Source organism: Bolinopsis microptera, chromosome 2 (genome assembly GCF_026151205.1).
Source record: "Bolinopsis microptera isolate Bmic1 chromosome 2, MBARI_Bmic_1.0, whole genome shotgun sequence".
Lineage (NCBI taxonomy): Eukaryota > Metazoa > Ctenophora > Tentaculata > Lobata > Bolinopsidae > Bolinopsis > Bolinopsis microptera.
In genome coordinates this window covers 11,693,158-11,721,141 of record NC_087073.1, presented here as the reverse complement: position 1 = coordinate 11,721,141, position 27,984 = coordinate 11,693,158, and the positions used below count along the sequence as shown (strand labels likewise).

Genomic DNA, 27,984 nt, shown 5'->3' with positions numbered 1-27,984 from the left:
CATCAATATATAATAGATTAAGTACACTAATTGTCCCAATTTTTTTCACTCCTGTTTATCAACACCTCAAATTTTCATCAGGAAACGATTTTATGTTCATGCTTTGTTAACATGTCAATTGAATGTGAGTTGCCTGTTATCGAAAAACGTGAGTAACTGCTGCATATTGTATATTTTTTGTTTATATCAGATAGCTTCATAAATAATGTCTTTCTTTTCCATAACCACAGAATACAAGTTAAAATTATGGGAGACATATCCAGATACACACGCACCATGCATTCAATACAACTACCTTTTAAATACTTCTCCAACTTTTACTATTATTAATAGCCTATTAAATAAAAGCAATGAACACTTACTCAACAGGTCTTGCCTATGATGTCAACTATTTGAAATATCTGCTAAAAGATGTCACATTTGTCAGCTATTTCAACATTTTCCTTAATCTTCCTGTAAGTAAATCAAGATTAAACAATATACACTTATACAGTAATATCCCCATTTACTGCGGTGTTTGGGAGAAAAAGCCGTGGTATATTGGGGTTTGAGGTAAATCAGGGTTTTGATCGTTTAAATTAAGTATGTTAAGCCATATTTGGGCGATGGCATGATCGCGGTAAATCGGGGCACGGTAAATCGGGGTATTACTGTACATTAAATATTGAATTTTAAACTGAATCAAGTCAATTAAGAGGTTCTACAATCCAAAAATGAAGTTATGCAAGTATGTTATCACAATATATTTCTCTGAATTAATGATGGTTAACTGAAAATATTAATTGAATTTTCAGATACATCCACGAAGAATAACCTATGTGCCTGCTACCAAAACATTTACTGTTGAACCAGTTCTTATGAGAAAATATCTCGTAAGTATTCTATCCAGTATCCAGTATCCAACTGACTTGTAACATTTGTCACTCATACTATTTATAGCATTTGTGCTTGTTTATAATTCAATCAAACAAAAATGTATTGATTTAACTAACATAATACAATTCTTACATGGGAATTTTTGTAAAATGGTCCTAACAAGTTATAGTATTGATAATAAGGAAATGGTGTAAAATACCTCAGTTTGAAGTGTAATTATTGTTAATCTTACAGGATAAGTATAGTTAATTTTCTATCTCTTTCAGCATACTCATTATGGAAAGCTGTACACTTGGTTATGCAAGAAACGGCTACCGATGTTCACTAAATCACACCTTTTCTTTCATTACCGTCTCTGCAAAGAGTTGATTATTGATAACCCGATACTTGAATCCTTCAAACTTCTTGAAAAACAATGTAAGAGTCAACAACCGTTCATGTAAACTCTATCGTTCTTAGACGGTAATGTTTACATTGGATCTTGATTTTGCATTGTCAATTCAGAATTGTATACCATTTAATCGTGGTTTTATCCACCATTATTTTTTCTGATCGAATTTCTATCATTTCAGATCCAGACGTCGCCCCAATCAGGGATATATCTGGGTTTTATAATTTCCATCACTTCATGCTAGAAGGTGGTGGTGGTAGTGCCATTATCAGCTGCTGGCTCGATATTGAGACCTTACACTGTCTTCGTGACGAGGAGAGGGCCAAGTTCCTTGAGGATTTTTTCGATAATTACTTGGTATTTATCTTCTTAGCTCACTGAGACAGCTGAATATATGAAACTTGTTCAAATGTTATATTTAATGCATCTTATTAAATGCGTTATCTTATCAGTTGTACTTATTTCTATTGCTGCTCACGAGTCTTCACGAAATAAAGTTGAACGAATTAACAAGTTGTAACCACTTCTGTCTCAGTAACTAGATTATAACCCATTCTGTTTCAGTATCTAGATTCACCCAGAATGATATTCGACCATTATCGGAATGTTGTCTTCCAACAAATATCTAAAATATGCAAGGGGGTTCGATTTGTCAAACGCTATTGCAAGGAAGAAAACGCCTTTTTGCAGGTACCATATTATGTGTATTATGTGGTGATTTTACCTTGATACATGGGACAACGATTCTTAGTCAAATTGGACAATTTATTAAACATACATCTCCATAAAAATCATGATTTTTCAGCAATTCAAGGACAAACTGTTAAGAGAGAAACGTCTGTTCAGGCCCTTACAAGCGGTGTTAACTCTGGATATGCGCTCTTACTGGCTTAAGAAATACTACACATACTTGTCTACAAGTTAGTTTGATTATCTGCAGTTAAAATCTCGGAAATTATGCCTCACACTTTAACATTTTGGAAGACATTCCATATTCTTTTGAAACGAAACGAAAAGAAAAGCTTCGAAAAAAGTTGTTCAGATGAAAAAAATGGTATTGGTGACACTAACTGATATAGATACCTAATAATAATAGATACCTTTAAATACTACTATATATAATACTATACAGGTCTAGCAGAGGATCAGCCGTCAGTGAGAATAACGAGTAGTCTCGCTAGGCTACTTCTCAAGACACCACCCACTACTGGAACTACTGAAAATGAACCTGATACAGGTCAGTTTATCTTATCAACAGTGATTTTCAGCTGTATAGATGTCTTGGTTTTGGGACTCTTATAAACTTGTAATCAGGAAAAAAGTGACATATAAGCTTTCAATATCTAAGATAGCTGGATTTAAACGTTGATAAAATACAGCTGTTCTTTGACAAATTTACTCTCAAACAGAAGCTGATCCAGCACCAAAACATATAACAGTCAAATTGTGTACATCTAACGGTCTCAGGAGAACCTCCCAGATGGTTTACAGTCATGAATTTGGAATGGATGTCCCGTCAGGTAAAAATTAGTGTTTTCAGAAAGGATATACAATTATCGTCTCTTTTAATAATTTCCAAAAGATTTTGTTAGATAAATATTCATTTAAAAATGATTTCAGTAATCTGCTTCAAAAACACAGATAATAAAATGATTTTTATTAGATGAACTTGCTGAGAAGCAAGTTAGTAGGACGGAGGAGACGATGAAAAACTTTGTTGCTAGGATGAAAGACGATTGTGTTAAAAACAGACGGCGTGCCACGGTAGATATCGTGAGTAATTTTTTCCGTACAGTTTTCCAAAGGTACTTTTATGTCTTAATTACATTTCTTTCACTTAATCAATTAACATTCATATGAGTGAGGAGTTAAGTTGTCATTACAATGAACTTCAGTCAAGCGAGGTAGAAGCTGTAAGAGCTAGGAAAACGTCTACAATTAACGAAGATATAATTGTAAATACCAGCCCAAGTTTCCAAGTCCCCAACAGAAAATTCTCACTTTTAGAGGGTAAACGAGACAGATTATCCTCCATAAGTGAAACCCGAAAAACTGGTAGGTTTTCGTCTAATTCAGGGTTTTTTGAGTAATTTATCAGACCGTCCCAATTCTGTTCGTATACAATGATTTATATACAGTGGGACCTCTTAGATATACCGTGCCTCTTTTCTCTATACTGGGTACCTCGATATACTGGGCTTCTTCTCTCCCCCCCCAACATTCAGTTAATTAGCTTGTATTGTACAAGAAATGTGATTTATCAGTATATCATAGTTCTTATCGCTTTTTCCCATTTCAGGATCAATATCGTATAATAGGTCTCAGAAAAACGATTCTTTTGATGATCAAAAAGAAAGGTAAATTCCTTAAAACTCTGAAATATCGGCCACTTGTGAGATGTCCCGAATATTAAATTCTGTTCGGTTATAAAGATTAATCTTTATAAGATGTAAATAAATCTTCACGCAATTATAACTTTACAGGATGGTTCAAAGATTACAAAATGGGCGGCGTCCCAGCGGGCTTACCACCAGCGTTATTAGCACCACCATCAACTGGTCTCGACACAAAAATAGTCGGATTAAAGGTTTCTCTACTCTAGCGACATTTTCTGGACATTTATTGAAAATCCATTATTTAATAGTTAATAGATGATTTTATTAGTAAGGTTGATGTTTTAGGTTGTTGATCTGCTAGTGAGAGGCCACTTGGTAAGTCTTTTCAAGAGAATTTCGCGGATTGTTTACTGTTTAGGGTTGTAATAATATGCATATATTCTTAACTTATTCTACTTTTCAGAGATCATAGTTGAGCAGTTTTTGCAAGATGAAATTGAGCTATTCCGCTGCTGTCCCTGTCCTCTAAGAGACGAGATATACATGGTGAGTAAATATGGTGAGAACACATGGTGAGTAACACAAACAAGTGAGAAATGAAGCTAACTGTTTGTGATGACCCGGTTACTGTTAAGTCACTACTTTTAACAGGAGAATTACTGTGACGCCCTAAAACAAGTGTATAACGAAACAAGTTTGAGAGAAGTGGATATCAACCATCTTCTGGAGATTTCTATTGCAAGTGACATCGTTGGTGGTGGTTAGTAACAAATTATTTTATATTTTACTTCATTACCAGTTATTACAATTCATGTCCAATAAAAATTTCGTGTATCACTGAAGCTAGATTGAGTGCTTATATAGGCTATAGCTGGAAAGTGACGTCAATTTGTGTGATAGATCTAATCTAAAAATATATATTTTAATAGGCGCACATAACTCTCAGTGTTCACAATTTTTTAGAGGATTTCAAAGGTTTTCTTTCGAGAAAAAGTGACAAGAGATCACTCTTCAACTACGAGTTCTGGGCTGCAATAGAGACTTTCAGCTACAAATACTCAACGGATCCCTCTAGAATGTTCTGTGCCCGAGGACACGCTATGGAAGTTGTTGGAATATTCTCGGAGCAAGAAAACGTCTCCTTTGATTGGAGTTTCAAAAAACGTAAGTTTTGTTTTTAAATAAGATATAGTTGTATCGATACCAGATATGAATTCTGCAAAAGTTTGAAATAGTTCTACTGTTGTCTGTTTACACTTTACAGCAGATCACAGATGAACTGATTATTCTCACTGTGCAGTGTGCAAAAAATTATCACAAAAGTTTGACACAGTTGGGATCTTTTTATGGAATGCGCAAACATCTTTTGCCATTATTTTAGCATTTACTACGACATAAATAAGCCGCGCGCGCCATGTTAAGCTAGCAATTAATGGACGAGTCATCGTATAGTGCGTGCAGGCCCTTCCACCCAGTAAGTGGCGTAACGTCTAACGAAGGGCTCCTCTGGACGCCGAGTGCTGAACCCGCTGTGCGGTCGGGCGCCATCTTAGGAGGGCGCCAACATGCAACGTTACGTCACTGCTTCCACTTTCTTTGTTCATCATTCATGGTGAAGGAAAAAACGTTCGGGTGGCGCGAAAAACGTTGTAGAGGCCAGAGGGCGGCAAACAAGGTCTGATATTAGGAAAATTAGTGGAGGCGGTAATCGGCACAAAAATATGTTTTGCCACTGAGGCCCTTAAATCAATTATTTACCCTCACAGCGATTAAAGATTAGCAACTGTTGAAGTTGTTGCAGTTTACAGTTTACACACTCATATACAATAATTTCAGATGGAATGATCAATTTCCCTGTCAACTTGGAAAATCTTGAAAAAGAAGTTCACTCACTCTTGTACAAATTCACTCATCCTGACGGCAGCAAGTAAACACATTTCACTACTTTTGGTAGATTTTAAGCGGAGTCCAAACTCCAAAAGTTATTTTAGTAAATTGAGGAGATAATCAGACAATCGTATGGCGTATGCAAATAAAATCATCAAACTTGAAACTATATGAGCATAATCACATATCCTACTCTTAAACCACGATTTGACATCTTCGGATAAACCATTTTTCATCCTAGAAGCAAAAAACGTTCATACAAATTTTCCTGTTACCCAAAATAGTCCGAAAACAAACATTATATTATACAGGGTGGGCCAAAAGTCAGTGGGCATACGTTGGCCTAAATAGCTCAGTCACTAAGTGCCCAATTGAAATAATTCTTTCTGGTATAGACTTACTACCACCACTGGTTCGAGTTAGGCCTTTAAAAAAATTTGGCGGCCAAATTCTGAAAAATGCCCGGCAAATTTCAGAATTTGGCCGCCAAATTTTTTTAAAGGCCTAACTCAAAATTCCATATTAAAACTTAAGGTCGAAATGCGATTCTACGTTGATTCTGAAAATTTCATGTAAAAATATTGAAACCCTATTGAGTTCTATTGTTTTGAACGAAATCAGTTTCGCAAATATCGCGAACTGAGATATGGGCGATTTTGTTCATTTTTTGCGATTAATTGAACACAGAATCCACAGTTAGGTAGATACTGAGCTGATAATCATAGAGAATGTGTAGTATAAGCTTACCTTTCATATAAAGTTGGTTTCATTCAAAAATATTGATATTTGACCAATTTATGGGCCAAAATCGACCAAATCTGGTGCGTATACCCAAATATGGGCATATAGTTTTTGGCTCATAACTCAGCCATTTTTTGTCCAATCTTGATGAAAATTCATATACGAGTTCAGGGGACCACTAGCTACAAGTAAAGCACCTAAAATCTGGGTTTTGGGCATGTTGAGGGTATTTGGCTAAATTGGGCCTAATTTGGACCAAATATGGGCGTGGCTGCCCCGCGGGCACCGTTTGGCGGTTGGGGTCCGGGACCCCCTCAAAAGTTCGGTCACCGGTCCTAGTTTGTTGGTCAACTGCTATCTCGAAACCAAGTTTCACAAAAAAATCAGGGTGAACCCCCCCCCCCCCTTAATAGCTCCGCCGTGTTTTATATTTGATAGCTGTTGCTTTGCAGATGGCATTCCGTCGTCATGAGGCAAAACGGATTAGAAATGACGAAGTTATCAAGCATTTTGTGTATCTCGTTAACAAAATTGACTGGGTGATTATATGACACCGTGACACGACACCTTAATTGGGCACCCTTAACAATTCCCATAATGTTTAACGGGTGGTTAACGGGGTCACCTATAATTTTTTCAGGACAAACGTAATTCGAATGGCCAAACACAATTTGGCCATGATCGAGCTTAAATTTAGCTTGATCCGACTATCTAGTATATCCACACTATCAAATAATATAAATGCAAAAATGAACCTTCATTTGAAAAAAATGAACTCGAATATTTTTCGATTTGTCAAATTCTTCGAACCAGTGGTGGTAGTAAGTCATACCAGAAAGAATTATTTCAATTGGGCACTCAATGACTGAGCTATTAAGGCCAACGTATGCCCACTGACTTTTGGCCCACCCTGTATAATGTATATAAACTAATTCACCCAAATAATAAAAAGCCGGAAAAAAAAAGATCCAAATATTACAAAAAAACTATAACACTATGGCACACCAAAGGACAAAAATAAACATGGCACCAGTCCAAAATACGTGTAAACAAACTTACCTGAGTCTCAACTCAAAGTCAGTCTTAATTGCTAAATCGTACGAAAAATATATTTTCTGGAATACCACGTCAAAATTGATTGGCGGATCGAATCCCTATTGGACCAATCCCTATCTAGTATCGCTTCCATTAACCGTAACCCAAATCCTAACTCTAAGCCTATTCGATCCGCTTACCTCAAAATATGATTTCACAACTACCCAGACCGAGAGATCACTGGAACGTAAAATCTATTTTTTTGTCTCAATGTTAACTTTATCGTAGGAATCAGCCCCAAGGTTCGTCTCAACATAAGATTCAGTGCCAGGATTCATCTCAGCGTAGGATTCGTTCACAGGATTCATCTCAACGTAGAATTTGGTCGCAAGGTTCATCTCAACGTAGCATTCGTTCACAGGGATCATCTCAACGTAGGATTCTTTCACAGGATTCATCTCAACGTCGCATTCGTTCACAGGATTCATCTCAGCGTAGGATTCGTTCACAGGATTCATCTCAGCGTAGGATTCGTTCACAGGGTTTATCTCAACGTAGGATTCTTTCACAGGGATCATCTCAACGTAGCATTCATTCACAGGATTCATCCCAGCGTATGATTCGTTCACAGGATTCATCCCAGCGTAGGATTCGTTCACAGGGTTTATCTCAGCGTATAGCTCCTCTTCTTGAACATGGTATACCATAGCAATGGGAACATTTCTTACTACTCCTGTCTCACCAGATCGGTTACCTCTGTTTATCGCCATCAAGTCAGGATCTAATCTGTTGTAGACAGGTTCTATTTCGACACCCTCGTCTTCAGGAGATCGAGAGTTCTGTTGAGAAAAGTGACGGACTAATTTTATCACGCCAACACAGTTCAGGACTATAATCACCAACAAGCCACTCACTACTGCGGCGATTATTATGAGAGCTTTTGAACTAATGCCTTTCTCATGGATCTCGTCATCTTCTTTCTTTACTCCCTCCTCTACACCTTTATCTTCTTCATTTTCTTTGTTATCATCAGTTGGTTTCTCTTCCTTACCATCAGTTGGCTTCTCTTCTTTTCCATCAGTTGGCTTTTCTTCTTGAGCAAGTTTGGGTATCCTTTTAGTGCGTGTAACATTAATTTCACTGTCTGATGTTAATGATACTGTGCACGTGTAATTACCTGATTCTTTTCTAGAGGTCACGTTGTGTAACATTGAAGTTTTCATCAAATCTCTCAGCTCTGTTCTGTTATCCTGGACATGGTTACCATTATCTGTCCACGTTATAGCCATATTCTCATTCTCTGCTATACTCACTGCACTACATTTCAGAACACTAGTTTCATTGTTCCATTCTAGTTCTGTTATCACTGGTTCAGAACATGGACACAATGACAACGTAAGTTTATCTCCACACCCTGTAGCTGATAAGTTTCTGGTTATTTCCTCTGGAAAATATTTGCTCCCTTTTCCTTCTAACAACCTTTTCGATGGCTCCACAAAGTGCGTAAGGAAATTTTCGTCGGGTTGTAATTTTACATAATTAGACTCCCTTTTTGTATAATCGTCCGTATAATAATAAGCAAACACGGTATCTTCCAAACGAAACTGTATTCCTATAGTCATCACTGCATCATATGATGATGTTAGGTCAGTTATTGTTGAATTGACCAGAGTTAATGGTTTGATATTCTGGTGAAGAGTATGTGTCAGCAGCAATTTCGCCTGCATTTTCACAAATTCCATCCGGAAATTGGAGGCATCGTTTTTTCTATTTGAAGTGCACTTCAATGAAAGACTGCAATTTTCTTCTACGAGTCCATTCAGAACCACCGTGTTGACTGTTTCAAGATCAAAATTCTCTATCGCACCCAGTTCAAAACCACCCGATCCAAGTTCACTCGATGAAATGTTATAACAGTTCTCGAGAGTGCAAAATGCAAAAATGTTAAAAGGAGATGCCAGCAGTAAAACACAACAAAATAGTCTCATGACTATTAAGCTGTGTGGTTCTCAATCTGTCACTCAGTTGTAGTTTCCCACGGTCGAATCTTGTTACATGCTTTTATTTGACAAGTGTTTAGCAGGTCCCAATTATCTTTTTCCCGTTTACAACTACATAATCTGCCAATCATTTATCTAAATTAAAATTGATACATCTTAAATTTGAATAGTGCAAGTATAATTTGGCAATCCTGTATTATATTTATATATAAAACATAGTTACCTCGACACCTAAAATGCCTTCCAACTTGGTGGAGAGGTGAACTTCAACCCTTAGTGACTGTTATTGCGTTAACTAAACAGTAGGGATCAAACAAAACAAAAAACAAGACTCAACCACATTTTGCATTATATCAGACACTGATAGGGCTTAAACTTTCAATACTCAATGATCAATTTGGGTAACTTAATAGTTAATATAATGTCAAAATGTATTATTAATTACAGTGGCGTAAAGTTGCTTGTTGCTCCCCTCCCCCCGCTGAAAAAGCGCCCCTGTTGGCCCCCCTCCCCTATTGGCACCCCTCCCTGAAATTGAAAAAATTAGATGATTTTTGAGGATACACCGGTAAAATCTCTAAAAAAGTGTGTTTCTAGAGCAAAACGCGCAGTTTTGCTAGTACTGTAGACCGTAGTTAAGTTTTTCCAAATTGTCCCACATTCAAACGACGATTGCGCGCCTCCCTAAGATGGCGCCCCCCACCCCCATTCGTTACGCCACTGATTAAATATATGATATCATGACGTCGTGGATAAGATCAGAAATCGTAATACGTACATATTCCGTCAAATTCACAGACTGGGATGATCCTTTTACAGATTCTCTGTGGTTTGCCATATTAATGGTCACAGTGTTCAGGAGTGGCATTCGTTCACAGGATTCATCTCAACGTAGCATTCGGTCACAGGATTCGTCTCAGCGTAGGATTCGTTCACAGTATTCATCTCACCGTAGGATTCGTCTCAGCGTAGGATTCGTTCACAGGGATCATCTCAACGTAGCATTCGTTCACAGGATTCATCTCAGCGTATGATTCGTTCACATGATTCATCTCAGAGTATGATTCGTTCACAGGATTCATCTCAACGTAGCATTCGTTCACAGGATTCATCTCAACGTAGTATTCGTTCGCAGGATTCATCTCAGCGTAGGATTCGTTCACAGGATTCATCTCAACGTCGCTTTCGTTCACAGGATTCATCTCAGCGTATGATTCGTTCACATGATTCATCTCAGAGTATGATTCGTTCACAGGATTCATCTCAACGTAGCATTCGTTCACAGGTTTCATCTCAACGTAGTATTCGTTCGCAGGATTCATCTCAGCGTAGGATTCGTTCACAGGATTCATCTCAACGTAGCATTCGTTCACAGGATTCATCTCAGCGTATGATTCGTTCACATGATTCATCTCAGAGTATGATTCGTTCACAGGATTCATCTCAACGTAGCATTCGTTCACAGGATTCATCTCAACGTAGCATTCGTTCACAGGATTCATCTCAACGTAGTATTCGTTCGCAGGATTCATCTCAGCGTAGGATTCGTTCACAGGATTCATCTCAACGTATAGCTCTTCTTCTGGAACATGGTATACCATAGCAATGGGAACATTTCTCACTACTCCTGTCTCACCAGATCGGTTACCTCTGTTTATCGCCATCAACTCAGGATCTAATCTGTTGTAGACAGGTTCTATTTCGACACCCTCGTCATCAGGAGATCGAGAGTTCTGTTGAGAAAAGTGACGGACTAATTTTATCACGCCAACACAGTTCAGGACTATAATCACCAACAAGCCACTCACTACTGCGGCGATTATTATGAGATCTTTTGAACTAATGCCTTTCTCATGGATCTCGTCATCTTCTTTCTTTACTCCCTCCTCTACACCTTTATCTTCCTCATTTTCTTTTTTATCATCAGTTGGTTTCTCTTCTTTTCCATCAGTTGGTTTCTCTTCTGGAGCAAGTGCGGGTATCCTTTTAGTATGTGTAACATTCAAAGTGTCACTGTCTGATGTTAATGATACTGTGCACGTGTAATTACCTGATACCTTTATAGAGGTCACGTTGTGTAACATCGACGTTTTCATCAAATTTCCAATAGAAGATGTCTCTGTTCTGTTATCCTGGACATGGTTACCATTCTCTGTCCACGTTATAGCCATATTCTCATTCCCTTCTATACTCACTGCACTGCAATTCAGAACACTAGTTTCATTGTTCCATTCTAGTTCTGTTATCACTGGTTCAGAACATGGACACAATGACAACGTAAGTTTATCTCCGCACCCTGTAGCTGATAAGTCTCTTATTATTTCCTCTGCAAAATATTTGCTCCCTTTTCCTTCTAACAAAGTTTTCGATGGCTCCATAAAGTGCGTAAGGAAATTTTCGTCGGGTTGTAATTTTACATAATTAGACTCCCTTTTTTCATAATCGTCCGTATAATAATAGGCAAACACGGTATCTTCCAAACGAAACTGTATTCCTATACTCATCACTGCATCATATGATGATATTAGGTCAGTTATTGTTGAATTGACCAGAGTTAATGGTTTGACATCCTGGTGAGGAGTATGTGTCAGCAGCAATTTCGCCTGCATTTTCACAAATTTCATCCGGAAATTGGTGGCATCGTTTTTTCTATTTGAAGTGCACTTCAATGAAAGACTGCAATTTTCTTCTACGAGTCCATTCAGAACCACCGTGTTGACTGTTTCAAGATCAAAATTCTCTATCGCACCCAGTTCAAAACCACCCGATCCAAGTTCACTCGATGAAATGTTATAACAGTTCTCGAGAGTGCAAAATGCAAAAATGTTAAAAGGAGATGCCAGCAGTAAAACACAACAAAATAGTCTCATGACTATTAAGCTGTGTGGTTCTCAATCTGTCACTCAGTTGTAGTTTCCCACGGTCGAATCTTGTTACATGCTTTTATTTGAAAAGTGTTTAGCAGGTCCCAATTATCTTTTTCCCGTTTACAACTACATAATCTGCCAATCATTTATCTAAATTAAAATTGATACATCTTAAATTTGAATAGTGCAAGTATAACTTGGCAATCCTGTATTATATTTATATATAAAACATAGTTACCTCGACACCTAAAATGCCTTCCAACTTGGTGGAGAGGTGAACTTCAACCCTTAGTGACTGTTATTGCGTTAACTAAACAGTAGGGATCAAACAAAACAAAAAACAAGACTCAACCACATTTTGCCTTACATCAGACACTGATAGGGCTTAAACTTTCAATACTCAATGATCAATTTGGGTAACTTAATAGTTAATATAATGTCAAAATGTATTATTAATTACAGTGGCGTAAAGTTGCTTGTTGCTCCCCTCCCCCCGCTGAAAAAGCGCCCCTGTTGGCCCCCTTCCCCTATTGGCACCCCTCCCTGAAATTGAAAAAATTAGATGATTTTAGAGGATACACCGGTAAAATCTCTAAAAAAGTGTGTTTCTAGAGCAAAACGCGCAGTTTTGCTAGTACTGTAGACCGTAGTTAAGTTTTTCCAAATTGTCCCACATTCAAACGACGATTGCGCGCCTCCCTAAGATGGCGCCCCCCACCCCCATTCGTTACGCCACTGATTAAATATATGATATCATGACGTCGTGGATAAGATCAGAAATCGTAATACGTACATATTCCGTCAAATTCACAGACTGGGATGATCCTTTTACAGATTCTCTGTGGTTTGCCATATTAATGGTCACAGTGTTCAGGAGTGGCATTTGTTCACAGGATTCATCTCCACGTAGCATTCGGTCACAGGATTCGTCTCAGCGTAGGATTCGTTCACAGTATTCATCTCACCGTAGGATTCGTCTCAGCGTAGGATTCGTTCACAGGGATCATCTCAACGTAGCATTCGTTCACAGGATTCATCTCAGCGTATGATTCGTTCACATGATTCATCTCAGAGTATGATTCGTTCACAGGATTCATCTCAACGTAGCATTCGTTCACAGGATTCATCTCAACGTAGTATTCGTTCGCAGGATTCATCTCAGCGTAGGATTCGTTCACAGGATTCATCTCAACGTCGCTTTCGTTCACAGGATTCATCTCAGCGTATGATTCGTTCACAGGATTCATCTCAACGTAGCATTCGTTCACAGGTTTCATCTCAACGTAGTATTCGTTCGCAGGATTCATCTCAGCGTAGGATTCGTTCACAGGATTCATCTCAACGTAGCATTCGTTCACAGGATTCATCTCAGCGTATGATTCGTTCACATGATTCATCTCAGAGTATGATTCGTTCACAGGATTCATCTCAACGTAGCATTCGTTCACAGGATTCATCTCAACGTAGCATTCGTTCACAGGATTCATCTCAACGTAGTATTCGTTCGCAGGATTCATCTCAGCGTAGGATTCGTTCACAGGATTCATCTCAACGTATAGCTCTTCTTCTGGAACATGGTATACCATAGCAATGGGAACATTTCTCACTACTCCTGTCTCACCAGATCGGTTACCTCTGTTTATCGCCATCAACTCAGGATCTAATCTGTTGTAGACAGGTTCTATTTCGACACCCTCGTCATCAGGAGATCGAGAGTTCTGTTGAGAAAAGTGACGGACTAATTTTATCACGCCAACACAGTTCAGGACTGTAATCACCAACAAGCCACTCACTACTGCGGCGATTATTATGAGATCTTTTGAACTAATGCCTTTCTCATGGATCTCGTCATCTTCTTTCTTTACTCCCTCCTCTACACCTTTATCTTCCTCATTTTCTTTTTTATCATCAGTTGGTTTCTCTTCTTTTCCATCAGTTGGTTTCTCTTCTGGAGCAAGTGCGGGTATCCTTTTAGTGTGTGTAACATTCAAAGTGTCACTGTCTGATGTTAATGATACTGTGCACGTGTAATTACCTGATACCTTTATAGACTATAGAGGTCACGTTGTGTAACATCGACGTTTTCATCAAATCTCCAATAGAAGATGTCTCTGTTCTGTTATCCTGGACATGGTTACCATTCTCTGTCCACGTTATAGCCATATTCTCATTCCCTTCTATACTCACTGCACTGCAATTCAGAACACTAGTTTCATTGTTCCATTCTAGTTCTGTTATCACTGGTTCAGAACATGGACACAATGACAACGTAAGTTTATCTCCGCACCCTGTAGCTGATAAGTCTCTTATTATTTCCTCTGCAAAATATTTGCTCCCTTTTCCTTCTAACAAAGTTTTCGATGGCTCCATAAAGTGCGTAAGGAAATTTTCGTCGGGTTGTAATTTTACATAATTAGACTCCCTTTTTTCATATTCGTCCGTATAATAAAAGGCAAACACGGTATCTTCCAAACGAAACTGTATTCCTATAGTCATCACTGCATCATATGATGATATTAGGTCAGTTATTGTTAAATTGACCAGAGTTAGTTGAAAGTTTAGATTAGTCTTCATAGGAGTATGTGTCAGCAGCAATTTCGCCTGCATTTTCACAAATTCCATCCGGAAATTGGTGGCATCGTTTTTCATATTTGAGGTGCACTTCAATGAAAGACTGCAATTTTCTTCTACGAGTCCATTCAGAACCACCATATCGACCGTTTCAAGATCAAAACTCTCTATTGCACCCACTTCAAAACCACCCGATCCAAGTTCACTCGATGAAATGTTATAACAGTTCTTGAGATTGCAAAATGCAAAAATGTTAAAAGGAGATGCCAGCAGTAAAACACAACAAAATAGTATCATGACTATTGAGCTGTGTGGTTCTAAATCTGTCACTCAGTCGTAATAGTTTCCCACGGTCGAATTTGTTACATGCTTTTATTTGACAAGTGTTTAGCAGGTCCCAATTCTCTTCAGCCCGTTTACAACTACATAATCTTCCAATCATTTATCTAAATTAAAAATTGATATATCTTGAATTTGAATAGTGCAAGTATAACTTGGCAATCCTGTATTATATTTATATATAAAACATCGACACCTAAAATGCCTTCCAACTTGGTGGAGAGGTGAACTTCGACCCTTAGTGACTGTTATTGCGTTAACTAAACAGTAGGGATCAAACAAAACAAAAAACAAGACTCAACCACATTTTGCATTATATCAGAGACTGATAGGGCTTAAACTTTCAATACTCAATGATCAATTTGGGTAACTTAATAGTTAATATAATGTCAAAATGTATTATTAATTACAGTGGCGTAAAGTTGCTTGTTGCCCCCTCCCCCCGCTGAAAAAGCGCCCCTGTTGGCCCCCCTCCCCTATTGGCACCCCTCCCTAAAATTGAAAAAATTAGATGATTTTAGAGGATACACCGGTAAAATCTCTAAAAAAGTGTGTTTCTAGAGCAAAACGCGCACTTTTGCTTGTACTGTAGACCGTAGTTAAGTTTTTCCAAAATGTCCCACATTCAAACGACGATTGCGCGCCTCCCTAAGATGGCGCCCCCCACCCCCATTCGTTACGCCACTGATTAAATATATGATATCATGACGTCGTGGATAAGATCAGAAATCGTAATACGTACATATTCCGTCAAATTCACAGACTGGGATGATCCTTTTACAGATTCTCTGTGGTTTGCCATAGTAAATGGTCACAGTGTTCAGGAGTGGCATTCGTTCACAGGATTCATCTCAACGTAGCATTCGTTCACAGGATTCGTCTCAGCGTAGGATTCGTTCACAGTATTCATCTCAGCGTAGGATTCGTTCACAGGGATCATCTCAACGTAGCATTCGTTCACAGGATTCATCTCAGCGTATGATTCGTTCACATGATTCATCTCAGAGTATGATTCGTTCACAGGATTCATCTCAACGTAGCATTCGTTCACAGGATTCATCTCAACGTAGTATTCGTTCGCAGGATTCATCTCAACGTAGGATTTGTTCACAGGATTCATTTCAACGTAGCATTCGTTCACATGATTCATCTCAACGTAGGATTTGTTCACAGGATTCATCTCAGCGTATGATTCGTTCACATGATTCATCTCAGAGTATGATTTGTTCACAGGATTCATCTCAACGTAGCATTCGTTCAAAGGATTCATCTCAACGTAGTATTCGTTCGCAGGATTCATCTCAACGTAGGATTTGTTCACAGGATTCATCTCAGCGTAGAGCTCCTCTTCTGGAACATGGTATACCATAGCAATGGGAGCATAAACATTGCTTACTACTCCTGTCTCACCAGATCGGTTACCTCTGTTTATCGCCATCAACTCAGGATCTAATCTGTTGTATACAGGTTCTAGTTCGACACCCTCGTCTTCAGGAGATCGAGAGTTCTGTTGAGAAAAGTGACGGACTAATTTTATCACGCCAACACAGTTCAGGACTATAATCACCAACAAGCCACTCACTACTGCGGCGATTATTATGAGATCTTTTGAACTAATGCCTTTTTCATGGATCTCGTCATCTTCTTTCTTTACTCCCTCCTCTACGCCTTTATCTTCCTCATTTTCTTTGTTATCATCAGTTGGTTTCTCTTCCTTACCATCAGTTGGCAGTGCGGGCATCCTTTTAGTGCGTGTAACATTTAAAGTGTCACTGTCTGATTTTAATGATACTGTGCACGTGTAATTACCTGATACCTTTATAGAGGTCACGTTGTGTAACATCGACGTTTTCATCAAATTTCCAATAGAAGATGTCTCTGTTCTGTTATCCTGGACATGGTTACCATTCTCTGTCCACGTTATAGCCATATTCTCATTCCCTTCTATACTCACTGCACTGCAATTCAGAACACTAGTTTCATTGTTCCATTCTAGTTCTGTTATCACTGGTTCAGAACATGGACACAATGACAACGTAAGTTTATCTCCGCACCATGTAGCTGATAAGTCTCTTATTATTTCCTCTGCAAAATATTTGCTCCCTTTTCCTTCTAACAAAGTTTTCGATGGCTCCATAAAGTGCGTAAGGAACTCGTCTTTGGATTGTGATTTTACATAATTAGACTCCCTTTTTGTATAATCGTCCGTATAATAATAAGAAAACACGGTATCTTCCAAACGAAACTGTATTCCTATAGTCATCACTGCATCATATGATGATATTAGGTCAGTTATTGTTGAATTGACCAGAGTTAATGGTTTGACATCCTGGTGAGGAGTATGTGTCAGCAGCAATTTCGCCTGCATTTTCACAAATTTCATCCGAAAATTGGTGGCATCGTTTTTTTCTATTTGCAATTGCAAATTAGACGAGAAATAGGTAGTTGCATAGTAACCATAGTAACGAGGGTTGAAACGCGCACATTCACGTGCAATGATTGTTTTAACGTCATTTTAATCGGTTTTGTTGATATTATGCTGTGTTTAGTACGAGCAACATTTTATTTGGCTGTATCTTCGGTGGGGATGAATACTTTTTGACACGATTAAAACTGACTTCCAAAGAATACTATTAGGTTCCTCCCTGTGGCCACGGGTTTTCTAGTCTCTACTATAATTCAGAGAATTATTTATGTATGTAGAATGTATGTACGACCGGCCACGTGCAAATTTGATTAGAAGTAGGAAGTTAGGTAAAAACCAAAAGGTTGCATAGCAGCTACGGTGGTGAACGCGCACGTGCACGTGCAATGATTGTTGAAACGGCATTTTGATCGGCTTTGTGGTAATTATACGTTGTGTTTAAAGTGTTTAACATTTAAATCGGCTGTATCTTCGGTTGTGGCGGATATTTTTTGATGTGATAAAAACTGACTGCCAAAGAATACCATTAGCTTCCTCCCTGTGACCACGGGCTTTCTAGTTATATATAAAACATAGTTACCTCGACACCTAAAATGCCTTCCAACTTGGTGGAGAGGCGAACTTCAACCCTTAGTGATATTGCGTTAACTAAACAGTAGGGATCACACAAAACAAAAAACAAGACTCAACCACATTTTACATTATATCAGAGGCTGATAGGGCTTAAAGTTAAACTTTCAATACTCAATGATCAATTCGGGTAACTTGATAGTTAATATAATGTCAAAATGTATTATTAATTACAGTGGCGTAACGTTGCCTGTTGGCGCCCCCCCCCCCCCCCCCCCCCCCCCGCTGAAAAAGCGCCCCTGTTGGTCGCCCTCCCCTATTGGCGCCCCTCCCTAAAATTGAACAAATTAGATGATTTTAGAGGATACACCGGTAAAATCTCTAAAAAATGGTGTTTCTAGAGCAAAACGCGCAGTTTTGCTAGTACGCGACGGTAGACCGTGTCCGTAGTTAAGTTTTTCCAAATTGTCCCACATACAAACGACGATTTGGATTTTGGCACCCCCCCCCCACCCCGCAGTGGGGTCGGCAGGGCCCTTTGTTACGCCACTGATTAATTATATGATATCATGCCGTAGTGGATAAGATCAGAAATCGTAATACGTACATATTCAGATACAATATAGTAGCTGTTCATTTCTGCTTAGATATCCTAACTTCTCTAATTCTCCGTCCCGTCAGATTCACAGACTGGGATGATCCCTTTAAAGATTCTCTGTGGTTTGCCATAGTAAATGGTCGCAGTGTTCAGGAGTGGCATTCGTTCACAGGATTCATCTAAAGGTAGCATTCGGTCACAGGTTTCATCTCAACGTAGGTTTCGGTCACAAGGTTCATCTCAGCCTAGGATTCGTTCGCAGGATTCATCTCAACGTAGGATTCGTTCACAGGATTCATCTCAGCGTAGGATTCGTTCTCAAATTTGAATAGTGCAAGTATAACTTGGCAATCTTGTATCAATACTATAATTCAAAGAATCATTTCTGCTGTATAATGTAGAATGTATGTCTGTACGACCGCCCACGTGCAAATTAGGTGAAAAAAGGAAGCTGCATAATAACCATGGTAACGGTGTTGAACGCGCAAGTGCACGTGCAAAGATTGTTAGAACGACATTTTGATCGGTTTTGTGGCAATTACGTTTTGTTCAGTGTGAGCTGCATTTTAATCGGCTGTATCTTCGGTTATTTACAGATAATGGGATCAGCTCCAAGTAGAGCAGTATTTGCGGTCAGCAGTGATGTCTATCGTGTGTACCTTCACACTGGTTCCATGTTGCCACAAGCCAACAAGATAAAAAAGATCGACGGCACTATAAAGATCACCATTAACCCCGGTGCTAACGACGATCCTGAAGCAAAGGTTTGTCAGTCGAAAATACTGAAGATAAAGGAAAAATTCTCTTCTCACAGCGAGGGAACGGTGGACGTTGAGTTTTGGGTACCGAAAGAGGAACGAGTTGGCGAGCCAAAACTTCTGAAAATTGAGTTGGATGGAGGTTCATGCAGCTGCATTTGCACGGAAGACCCTCTCTACATTCGAGAGGTAACAGTGATGTGGGATAATAAAACCTACAGGTTCCCCATACACAACTACCTTAGTCCATACACCCCCCGTAGTGCCTGTTGTGGATGTACAGAAGGTGGCACTCCCCAGCAAAGATGTGTTCCATATCTTTATGCAACGCCAGGACACGGTACTCTGAAACACAATGAAACGGAAGATTTCATATTGAGAGCCAGGGAGAAAGATCACAACATCACCCATTCAATGATGCCCTGGGAGAACGCGGTTAAAGTAGGACCATTACCTAGCTGGATTGATGTGAAGGGTGGGGAGTACAAGAACCTGCCTAGGTTCCTCCAATTCCGAGATGCATGGCTGGATGCCTTCGAAGGATCGATCGACGCAGGTGAGAATAAGCTGATATGTCCTGTTATCCTCAACAAAGTGTGTACACTGTGTAGTTGCTGTTGCGGCGGGACTCCTCAACGCCACTTCAGATCCTTCACCGACTATGCGGACTCCTTCACTGAGATGGGTGAATCTGTAGGATGGAATAAAAAAAGCATTCAAGACGGTCTGAAGGTGGGCCAAATTTTCCATCACGACGCAGAGTTTGCCCGTCAAATCATTCAGGGTCCGAATTCGACGAGGTTAAGGAGAGTGGAAACGCTTTCCGACACATGGCAGGAGGGAATTGACAAAGACATGCTCCCAACATATGCAATTGACGGAGAAGATCTTAATGATGTCATCAAAGATGGACGGCTTTTTGAAATATTGAATTCAGAAATACTGAATGATATCGGCCATGGCGGTAAGAAGAGCAAATTTATAACTGGAACAACACAAACATGGTACGTAGTTCAGGCGGACTGTCTACTTTTCCAGAGTAACACGCGTCCTGAGGACGAATCTTTTGTCCCCGTCTTGATACGTTTAGAAAACAAGAATGATGGGGAAAAACAAACCTGGTGGGCCCCAGCCGAGAACGATACCAGTAAGACTGATCCGAAGTACTTGTCTTGGCTCTTAGCCAAAATGTATTTCAGATGTGCTGATTGGGGAATCTACAGCATTGGAACTCACTACATAAGAGCACATGCGATGAATGAGGTGTTTGCCTCGTCTATGTATCGCAATCTACCAAGTGCTCATCCCTTGTTTAGACTTCTACAGCCCCATTTCCAAGGAATCATCGGAATCAATATGCAAGCAAGGAAAGTTCTAATCAGTCCAACAGGTAATGCCTTTGCTACATTTATGTCCTCCGCTGATGATCTGCCTAAATTACTGGTAAACTGCTGCAAAGAGCTGGACTACGAAAACTTAGTCATTCCTAAAGACTTTGAAAGCAGAGGACTTAAAGATCTGCCAAACTTCCTTTTCAGGGATGATTCAGAGGATTTGTGGATGATCCTACTAGACTACGTTAAAAACATGGTGGATCTGTCCTATCTGAGCGAAGATGACGTCTCTAAAGATACCGAATTGCAGAAGTTTGTGGAAGAGATTAGAGGTCCTGGCTTTGAAGGGTTCGGTGGAGCAGGTTTCCCAGAATCTATCGAAACTAAAGAGAAGTTGGTTGAATATCTCACTGCGCTCATTTTCAATGTGTCCTGTTTCCACACAGGTGTAAACTTCCAGATCAACAAATACCTGGGCTACATTGTTAATGCACCTCCAAGTCTCAGACTGCCACCACCAGAACAGGACGATGTGATCACCATGGAGCATATCATGAACAGTCTCCCACAATACGAAGTCGCTCTGGCAACCATGGTCATCACAGAGGTACTAGGTAACTTCTCTCCAATCGAGCGATTTTATGTGGAAACAAAAGCAGAAAATAAGCAAGGATATCTGGGAGAAAACTTGGCCGTTTCACTGGAGCAGGAGGGCCATATTAAGGATATGGTGAAGGAAATGGAGAAGCTCAGAGACAAAATAGCAGATAGAAATAAAGGGAAGTATTTAGCGTATGATGTGTTGAGCCCCAACAACATTCCCATCACCACCCAGACATGATCAACTGAGAATGCAAAATCCGGATCGGAAAATTATTTTATTATTTAGAGTCGCATAATTGAAATGTTTCTTAGGTAAAAATTTGTATTGTGTTTGTATTTTTATTGTATGAATAATGCCTTTCCTGATAAGAGCCTTTTCCTTGTTATAAATATAAAACATAGTTACCTCGACACCTAAAATGCTTTCCAACTTGGTAGAGGCGAACTTTAACCCTTAGTGACTGTTATTGTGTTTAACTAAACAGTAGGGATCACACAAAACAAAAAACAAGACTCAACCACATTTTGCATTATATCAGAGGCTGATAGGGCTTAAAATTTCAATACTCAATGATCAATTTGGGTAACTTAATATAATAATGTATTAATTGATGTATTATATAATATCATGCTGTTGTGAATAAGATCAGAAATCGTAATACGTACATATTAAGATAGAAGATAGTAGTTGTTCATTTCTGCTTAGATATCCTAACTTCTCTAATTCTCCATCCCGTCAGATTCACAGACTGGGACGATCCCTTTACAGATTCTCTGTGGTTTGCCATAGTAAATGGTCACAGTGTTCAAGAGTGGCTTTCTCTCGCTCAAAAGTTTACAGCAAAGAGGCTGATGACTGAGTGGCTGCTGTATATTGAAGAGAAGGAAAACGAGTTCCTGCAGAACTGTGTAAGTTTTTATTTTCTTTCTAATAATCACGAGGCTATTGCGTACTCAAAACAAAACCGAAATGTTTCAAGTGCTAAATTAATTTTGGCGCTAACTGCTAAGCATGTTGGAATGTGTAACGTTGTATCAATAATTAAAATACCATATCCCACTCTCAGACGGTTCTGAGAGACAACAAACCACCACCTCCCTTCCTGCAGCACACATCTGAGGATCTAATCTATGAGACTCTGTGCAGTCCGAATATTCACATAATTTGGGCTGCCATGCAACTGGCAGAGTCTGTCGAGTACCCTGGTATTGTGAATATAATTCGCTCAAATTGCTAATTATAATCATGGATTCATGTACTATCAGGATTTTTAAATTCCCAAAATTAGTTATTTAGGCAATTTGGTATTATTGCCATGCCACATTCATTTGATCTCTAATTTTGTGATATAAGTTCAAAGTAAATTAGGAAGAGGGACAGAAAACCATTCTCATGAACCTCAGGGCAGAACATACCCAGGATGGGGCCAGGGCACTTGCAGCGAGGTTCGACGAATGTTTCCCCTGACGGAAGGTCTAGTAAGGCCTCTTACCTCTCAACATCTCCCAACACTAGCCCCAAAGTGTTCAGTGAAACCAACCCTCCTAACAGACGAATGCTGGCTAGTGGGCAGGATGCTGTCCCCGTTACCCCCACTCCTCCGGTTTGTAAATCTTGGTTTGACTATTTTTGCCGCATACAATTTCTCCAACCGAGGGTGAGAAATCCTGGAATCCTGGAGAAATCCATCTTCAAAAACTGATTTTCAGTACGTCAATTTGGTTTTATAACATCATCAATTAACTGACTGATTGGTCTCTGAACAAAATTTGTGTTCAGAAATTTCCATATTTTCATATTTGAAAATGGGACAGAATTTAGAAAATATGAATTTTTGTTTTAGAATATTTTAATTTTTGGGACCTTGCACTCCGCATTCAACTAGTATTTTAAGATAACTGTCATCCTATTGATTGTATATACTATATGTCTTTTGAAACACCCTGGACAATGTACATTGTACATGTACCAGTTTGAGGACAAAATGTAATTTATTTGCAAACTTTTCCGTCGAAATCATTAATAAACGTCACCTACCTCAGGTGTCAATTAAATCCTACTGTGTTCAGGTAGTTGCAGTAGTTGAGGCCCCGGAGGTTAAAAACCCGGCCCCAGGCCGGCGAGGTGACGCCGTGATCACCATGATGACGCTGAACGATCCAACCCTCAACCAGTTAGAATACGCTCTCTACAACACCCCTGGGCTAGATCTCTCCATGGACAAGCTTACAACCGTCCCTAAGAACTTTCTAGACGTCCTGCGAACGAAGGAGCTTCTTGCTAAGTTTAGAAACTTCCTCCTCGTCAACGAAGACAACCAGGATCCTTCAATCTTGTTCTACCAAATTGTCGAGAGTCTAAGAGCTTGTAGAAATCCGAAACAGAGACAAGACCGTATGCAATTCGTCCTACAGAAGTTCTTCGGCCCTCTATCAGGCCTGAAGGAAAAATTAATGGTGGATAAAAACAGCGGTGTATTTAAAGAGTTGTGCAGTTCGAAGAAAGTTACCCACACAATGCTGATCACGGCTCAAACTCTAGTTGTAAAGGAGATGGAGACCGTTTATTGGCTGCAGTTCGTGGAGGCTTTTTCTCCTAATATCCGGGAAAAGATAATCAATATGAATACGTTGGGAACAACTGAGAAAAAGGAGTTTGGGAAAGAGAAGAACAGGCGACTCTGGGTCAACTTCACAATAAACGTCATCAACTTCAAAAACGGGATCATGGATCCGAATGTTTGCAAACATTTCAGGCATTTTCTGGCAGGTTACGTCAAATCGGTTTCCTCTATTTGCACCAAAACTACCCAGAAGCGGCAAATAGTCAATAACAAACTTATCGATATTGATAAAATTCAAGCTGATCTGGATTTCTTCATCGAGGTAATATACTTTTTCAATATCTGAATCCTTTTTGATCTGAATTTGAATTCATGTTAAATAGATTCAATATGTCAGCAGTCGGTTGTTTATTACACTCTCAATTTCTGTACACGATTCCAATTCTCATCGGATTGTCATTATATTCGCAATTTGTAGGTGGAGAAGTACAAAGAAATATGCGAGGGAACACAAATGTCAGCCAGACAAGGAAACTACGATCCAGGGGAGGAGGAGATCCTAGTACAAAAGGGCCGGGTCCTCTACAGCTGCTACATTGACTCTCTCCTACCTCCCAAAGTGCAGATCAACATCACTCATGATAAGGTTGTTGGGATTTTCTTATTGTACTTCAAGGTTTATGACTGCTACCTTGAGAAACTCTGAAAAGTTAAAATTTAAACCATTACCCTGATCACTGTACAGGTATCGGAGATTAGGAAGCTTCACGACACAGGACTGTTCGAGCGAGGCATGTTCCACGACGCTGCCCTGTCTCTCTTCCCTCTCCTCACCTATTTCTGGAAGAAGTTCTGTCTGCAAAGATATGCTCCCTTGAAGGTGGAAATATTGGACGAAGACAAACTGATATTGAAGGAACGAAACAACAAGGGTGATCTGTACAAGAGCAAGGTTCCGAGAAGTAGGATGGGAAGCAACACCAATGTGATTGTGAAGAATACGGGCAATGTACTAGCATCAATTCGAATTCCACATGTGGCACATGGTGTGACGCATCTTTTAAACAGGTTAGAGTTTTGCTGTTACCCCTTTATTTCGCGGAGTGAATCTGTCTTGAACCACGTTTAAGAGTTACAGTGACCAGATCTCTCGTTAACAGCTCTAAGTTATAAACCTCCCAGGTATACAGAGTCAGGTGGCCTGGTGCAGCTCCTAGCACAGAACACCAGTATACACCATGAGAAGACACCAGCAGGATCTCCCCCTAAAACACCCACTATTACCGGGGTTGATATGAAACCTGGCGGAGAGCCAGTAAACGGGGGACTAGGTTTAGCTGGACTTGGAGGTGGATTAGGAGCTGATTTGGGCACTCTCAAGCCTGGTGACAGAAGACTGTCTACATTGACCAACTATGCACGGAGGAGGACTAGTATCATGAGCACGGGAAAATTTCAGGGAATCAGAGAATAAACCTGTTTTATCAGGGTAACGTTCATTTTTATAGTGAATTGAGATTGACAAAAAACCAGAGCTTATCATCATGATTATCATATTACTATCGTGTCAAAATTGAAATATGTGACCGTATAAAGAGACATGAACTTTGAGACTATTATTTGAGATTAGAACGATATGAATCATTGTTCATTAGCTGATTTTAACGATACAGTTGTCGACTGTTACCCAACTAAATTGAATCATACGATTAAAACCTTCGTTGTATTATCAAACAGTAATTTTCTTTGATAAAAATGTCTGACTCATTTATTATTCTAGATCCGTTATCAATTATAAGATACAATAATTATAAGATACAATAATTATTATTAGATAGTTAAGTGTCATCAAACAAATGATACGACGTATTCCAGGGTGATCTGCTGAAGACTCAACTAGTTTCGGCCTTTGAGGGCCATCCACAGGAGTGTCACCTAGCAGAAGTCAAAAATTTAATAAACTGATATCAGAAGAATATGTCATATTAGTAAACATACGGTTAATTAATCTGAAAATCCATAGTAAAGTTACAAACTCATGGGGCAGAAAAAGAAACAAAGTGTAAACTCGATGTACAAAAGTGAGAACTAGAAAGCGGAAAATAATTATTATTAAAAATAGATAATCGACCGGTTGAAATCGTTAATAATAATCGTTGGTCTATCGGAGCGATCTGAGGACAAGTGTGATGGCCGGGAAATGCTATTGCTGCCGAAACATTAATGGCTCAGTGAATCTATTGAGATGAGAAAAGTAAATGGTAATTCAACCTGTACCTGTAAAAAATATAATTTTATTGACGGTATTCGGGTTAATACTAATATCTCATTTATTATTCCCGGACGGCTCCAGCTAAACTCACACTAATTTCACAAAGCATTTCCCACAGTTTTCCGCACCTCAACTTCACAACAGTTTTATAACACCTACCTCAAAAATTCATTCGACTTTCAAAGTAGCAACCTTCACCTATCACCATCCTAACACTAACCTAGCAACAACCAATCACAGATCAGAAATACAAATCACGTGACACTCGATTAACTCTCCTTAGCCGTCCGTGGCCTCACCTCTAATTAGTTCTTAGTAGAAACTTCTCATACGCAATGATTTTGTAAAAGAGCCTTTTATACAGTTTTCCTGACTTAAGACTTTTCGAGTCACCTACATAACTCGTGTATCACTTGAATAACCTAAAATAGAGTAGCTCGAGTAGTTCTCAAGATCCCGGTAGCACTGACCTGTACATACCACTGAGTGATTCCATCTGTACCACCACCTGTACCACTGAGTGATTCCATCTGTAGGCTGACGGACAACTGGGAACCTGTCAATTTTACCTAGTTAATTAATTAACATGCAAGCTTGGGAAATCCAATCAGCTCCGACAACTAGGAACCAATCATTACATATCCCGGACAACTGGGAACCTCTGGAGATACTTTCAATCAGGTGTCCACTGATTTCGCAGCTGTGCTGTATGTGGCCAAAGTATTTGGCAATCTCAAACAGATATGAGATAGTCAACCTTGCTAGAGCAATTGGAAGTTTTCCTTTTAATCCTTTTCTTAGAAGGAGTTTTTCCAACACCCAGTCGATCGATATGGTAAGCACGGAGAGGAGGTTCTGGGTCACCGACAAGGGCTGTTCAGCAGCTTTCTGCTTCAGTGAGGAGAGGACTTCACGCTTCTGTGGAGCAGCGTTGTCAGCAGGGCGGTTGTGGAGTTTGGAACCAAGGGATAAAGAGTTATCTGACAGGTTGAGGTAGGCATGACAGGGACCCCCCGACAATTGACCCCCTATGTAATTACACTGGGGTCAATTGTCGCGAAATATAGGGCTAAGTACGACAATTGACCAGGGTCCTGAGTCAGGGTTAGGGTTAAGGTTAAGGTTAAGGTTCGGGTTAGGGTTATGGTCAGGGTCAGGGTCAGGGTCAGGGTCAGGGTCAGGGTCAGGGTCAGGGTCAGGGTCAGGGTCAGGGTCAGGGTCACAGGGTCAGGGTCAGGGTCAGGGTCGGGGTCGGGGTCGGGGTCGGGGTCGGGGTCGGGGTCGGGGTCGGGATCAGGGTTAATTGTATTAAATTATAATTATATTGTCGGGGGGTCAATTGTCGGGGGTCAATAATCGGGGGATCAATTGTCGCCCACCCGCTACCCGGTGGTACAGGTGGGGTGGGCGACAATTGACCCACAATTGACTGGGTGGTTCTACCTGTACCACCACCTGTACCACTGAGTGGCTCCATCTGTACCACTACATGTACCACTACCTGTACTTTTCGAGTCTCCTACATAACTCGTGTTACGTGTATCACTTGAATAACCTAAAATAGAGTAGCTCGAGTAGTCCTCAAGATCCCGGTAGCACTGACCTCTACCACTGAGTGATTCCATCTGTACCACCACCTATCTAGATAAACACTAAATAAACAGTAAACAGATAACTCTTATAAACGAATTATCGGAGATAATTATCGGTTACGATTATCGGAGTGAATAGCCTAAATGCTAAAGCCGGTTTTAAAGATCCTGTGATAACTTTAATGTGATCAAAGTCAGAAGGCCATAAAATATAATCTAATCTAA

The 27,984-nt window shown here is 39.7% G+C and overlaps 2 protein-coding genes across 2 annotated transcripts; both read left to right on the top strand.

Annotated features, from left to right (window-relative positions):
- The first annotated feature begins 78 nt into the window (after positions 1-78).
- Positions 79-25,626, top strand: LOC134826272 (uncharacterized). Its single transcript, XM_063838588.1, has 24 exons — positions 79-148; positions 370-455; positions 795-872; positions 1,143-1,293; positions 1,449-1,624; positions 1,832-1,957; positions 2,073-2,187; positions 2,400-2,504; positions 2,677-2,787; positions 2,931-3,040; positions 3,163-3,322; positions 3,567-3,624; positions 3,751-3,854; positions 4,067-4,149; positions 4,255-4,363; positions 4,567-4,767; positions 5,440-5,530; positions 22,072-22,240; positions 22,399-22,537; positions 22,736-22,935; positions 23,402-24,217; positions 24,374-24,541; positions 24,641-24,963; positions 25,078-25,626. The coding sequence occupies exons 1-24, from the start codon at positions 112-114 to the stop codon at positions 25,367-25,369; spliced, it is 4,008 nt and encodes a 1,335-aa protein (XP_063694658.1). The 5' UTR covers positions 79-111; the 3' UTR covers positions 25,370-25,626.
- On the top strand, positions 19,156-21,700 carry LOC134811464 (polyunsaturated fatty acid 5-lipoxygenase-like). Its single transcript, XM_063818302.1, has one exon. The coding sequence runs from the start codon at positions 19,236-19,238 to the stop codon at positions 21,567-21,569; it is 2,334 nt and encodes a 777-aa protein (XP_063674372.1). The 5' UTR covers positions 19,156-19,235; the 3' UTR covers positions 21,570-21,700.
- Positions 25,627-27,984: the final 2,358 nt, after the last annotated feature.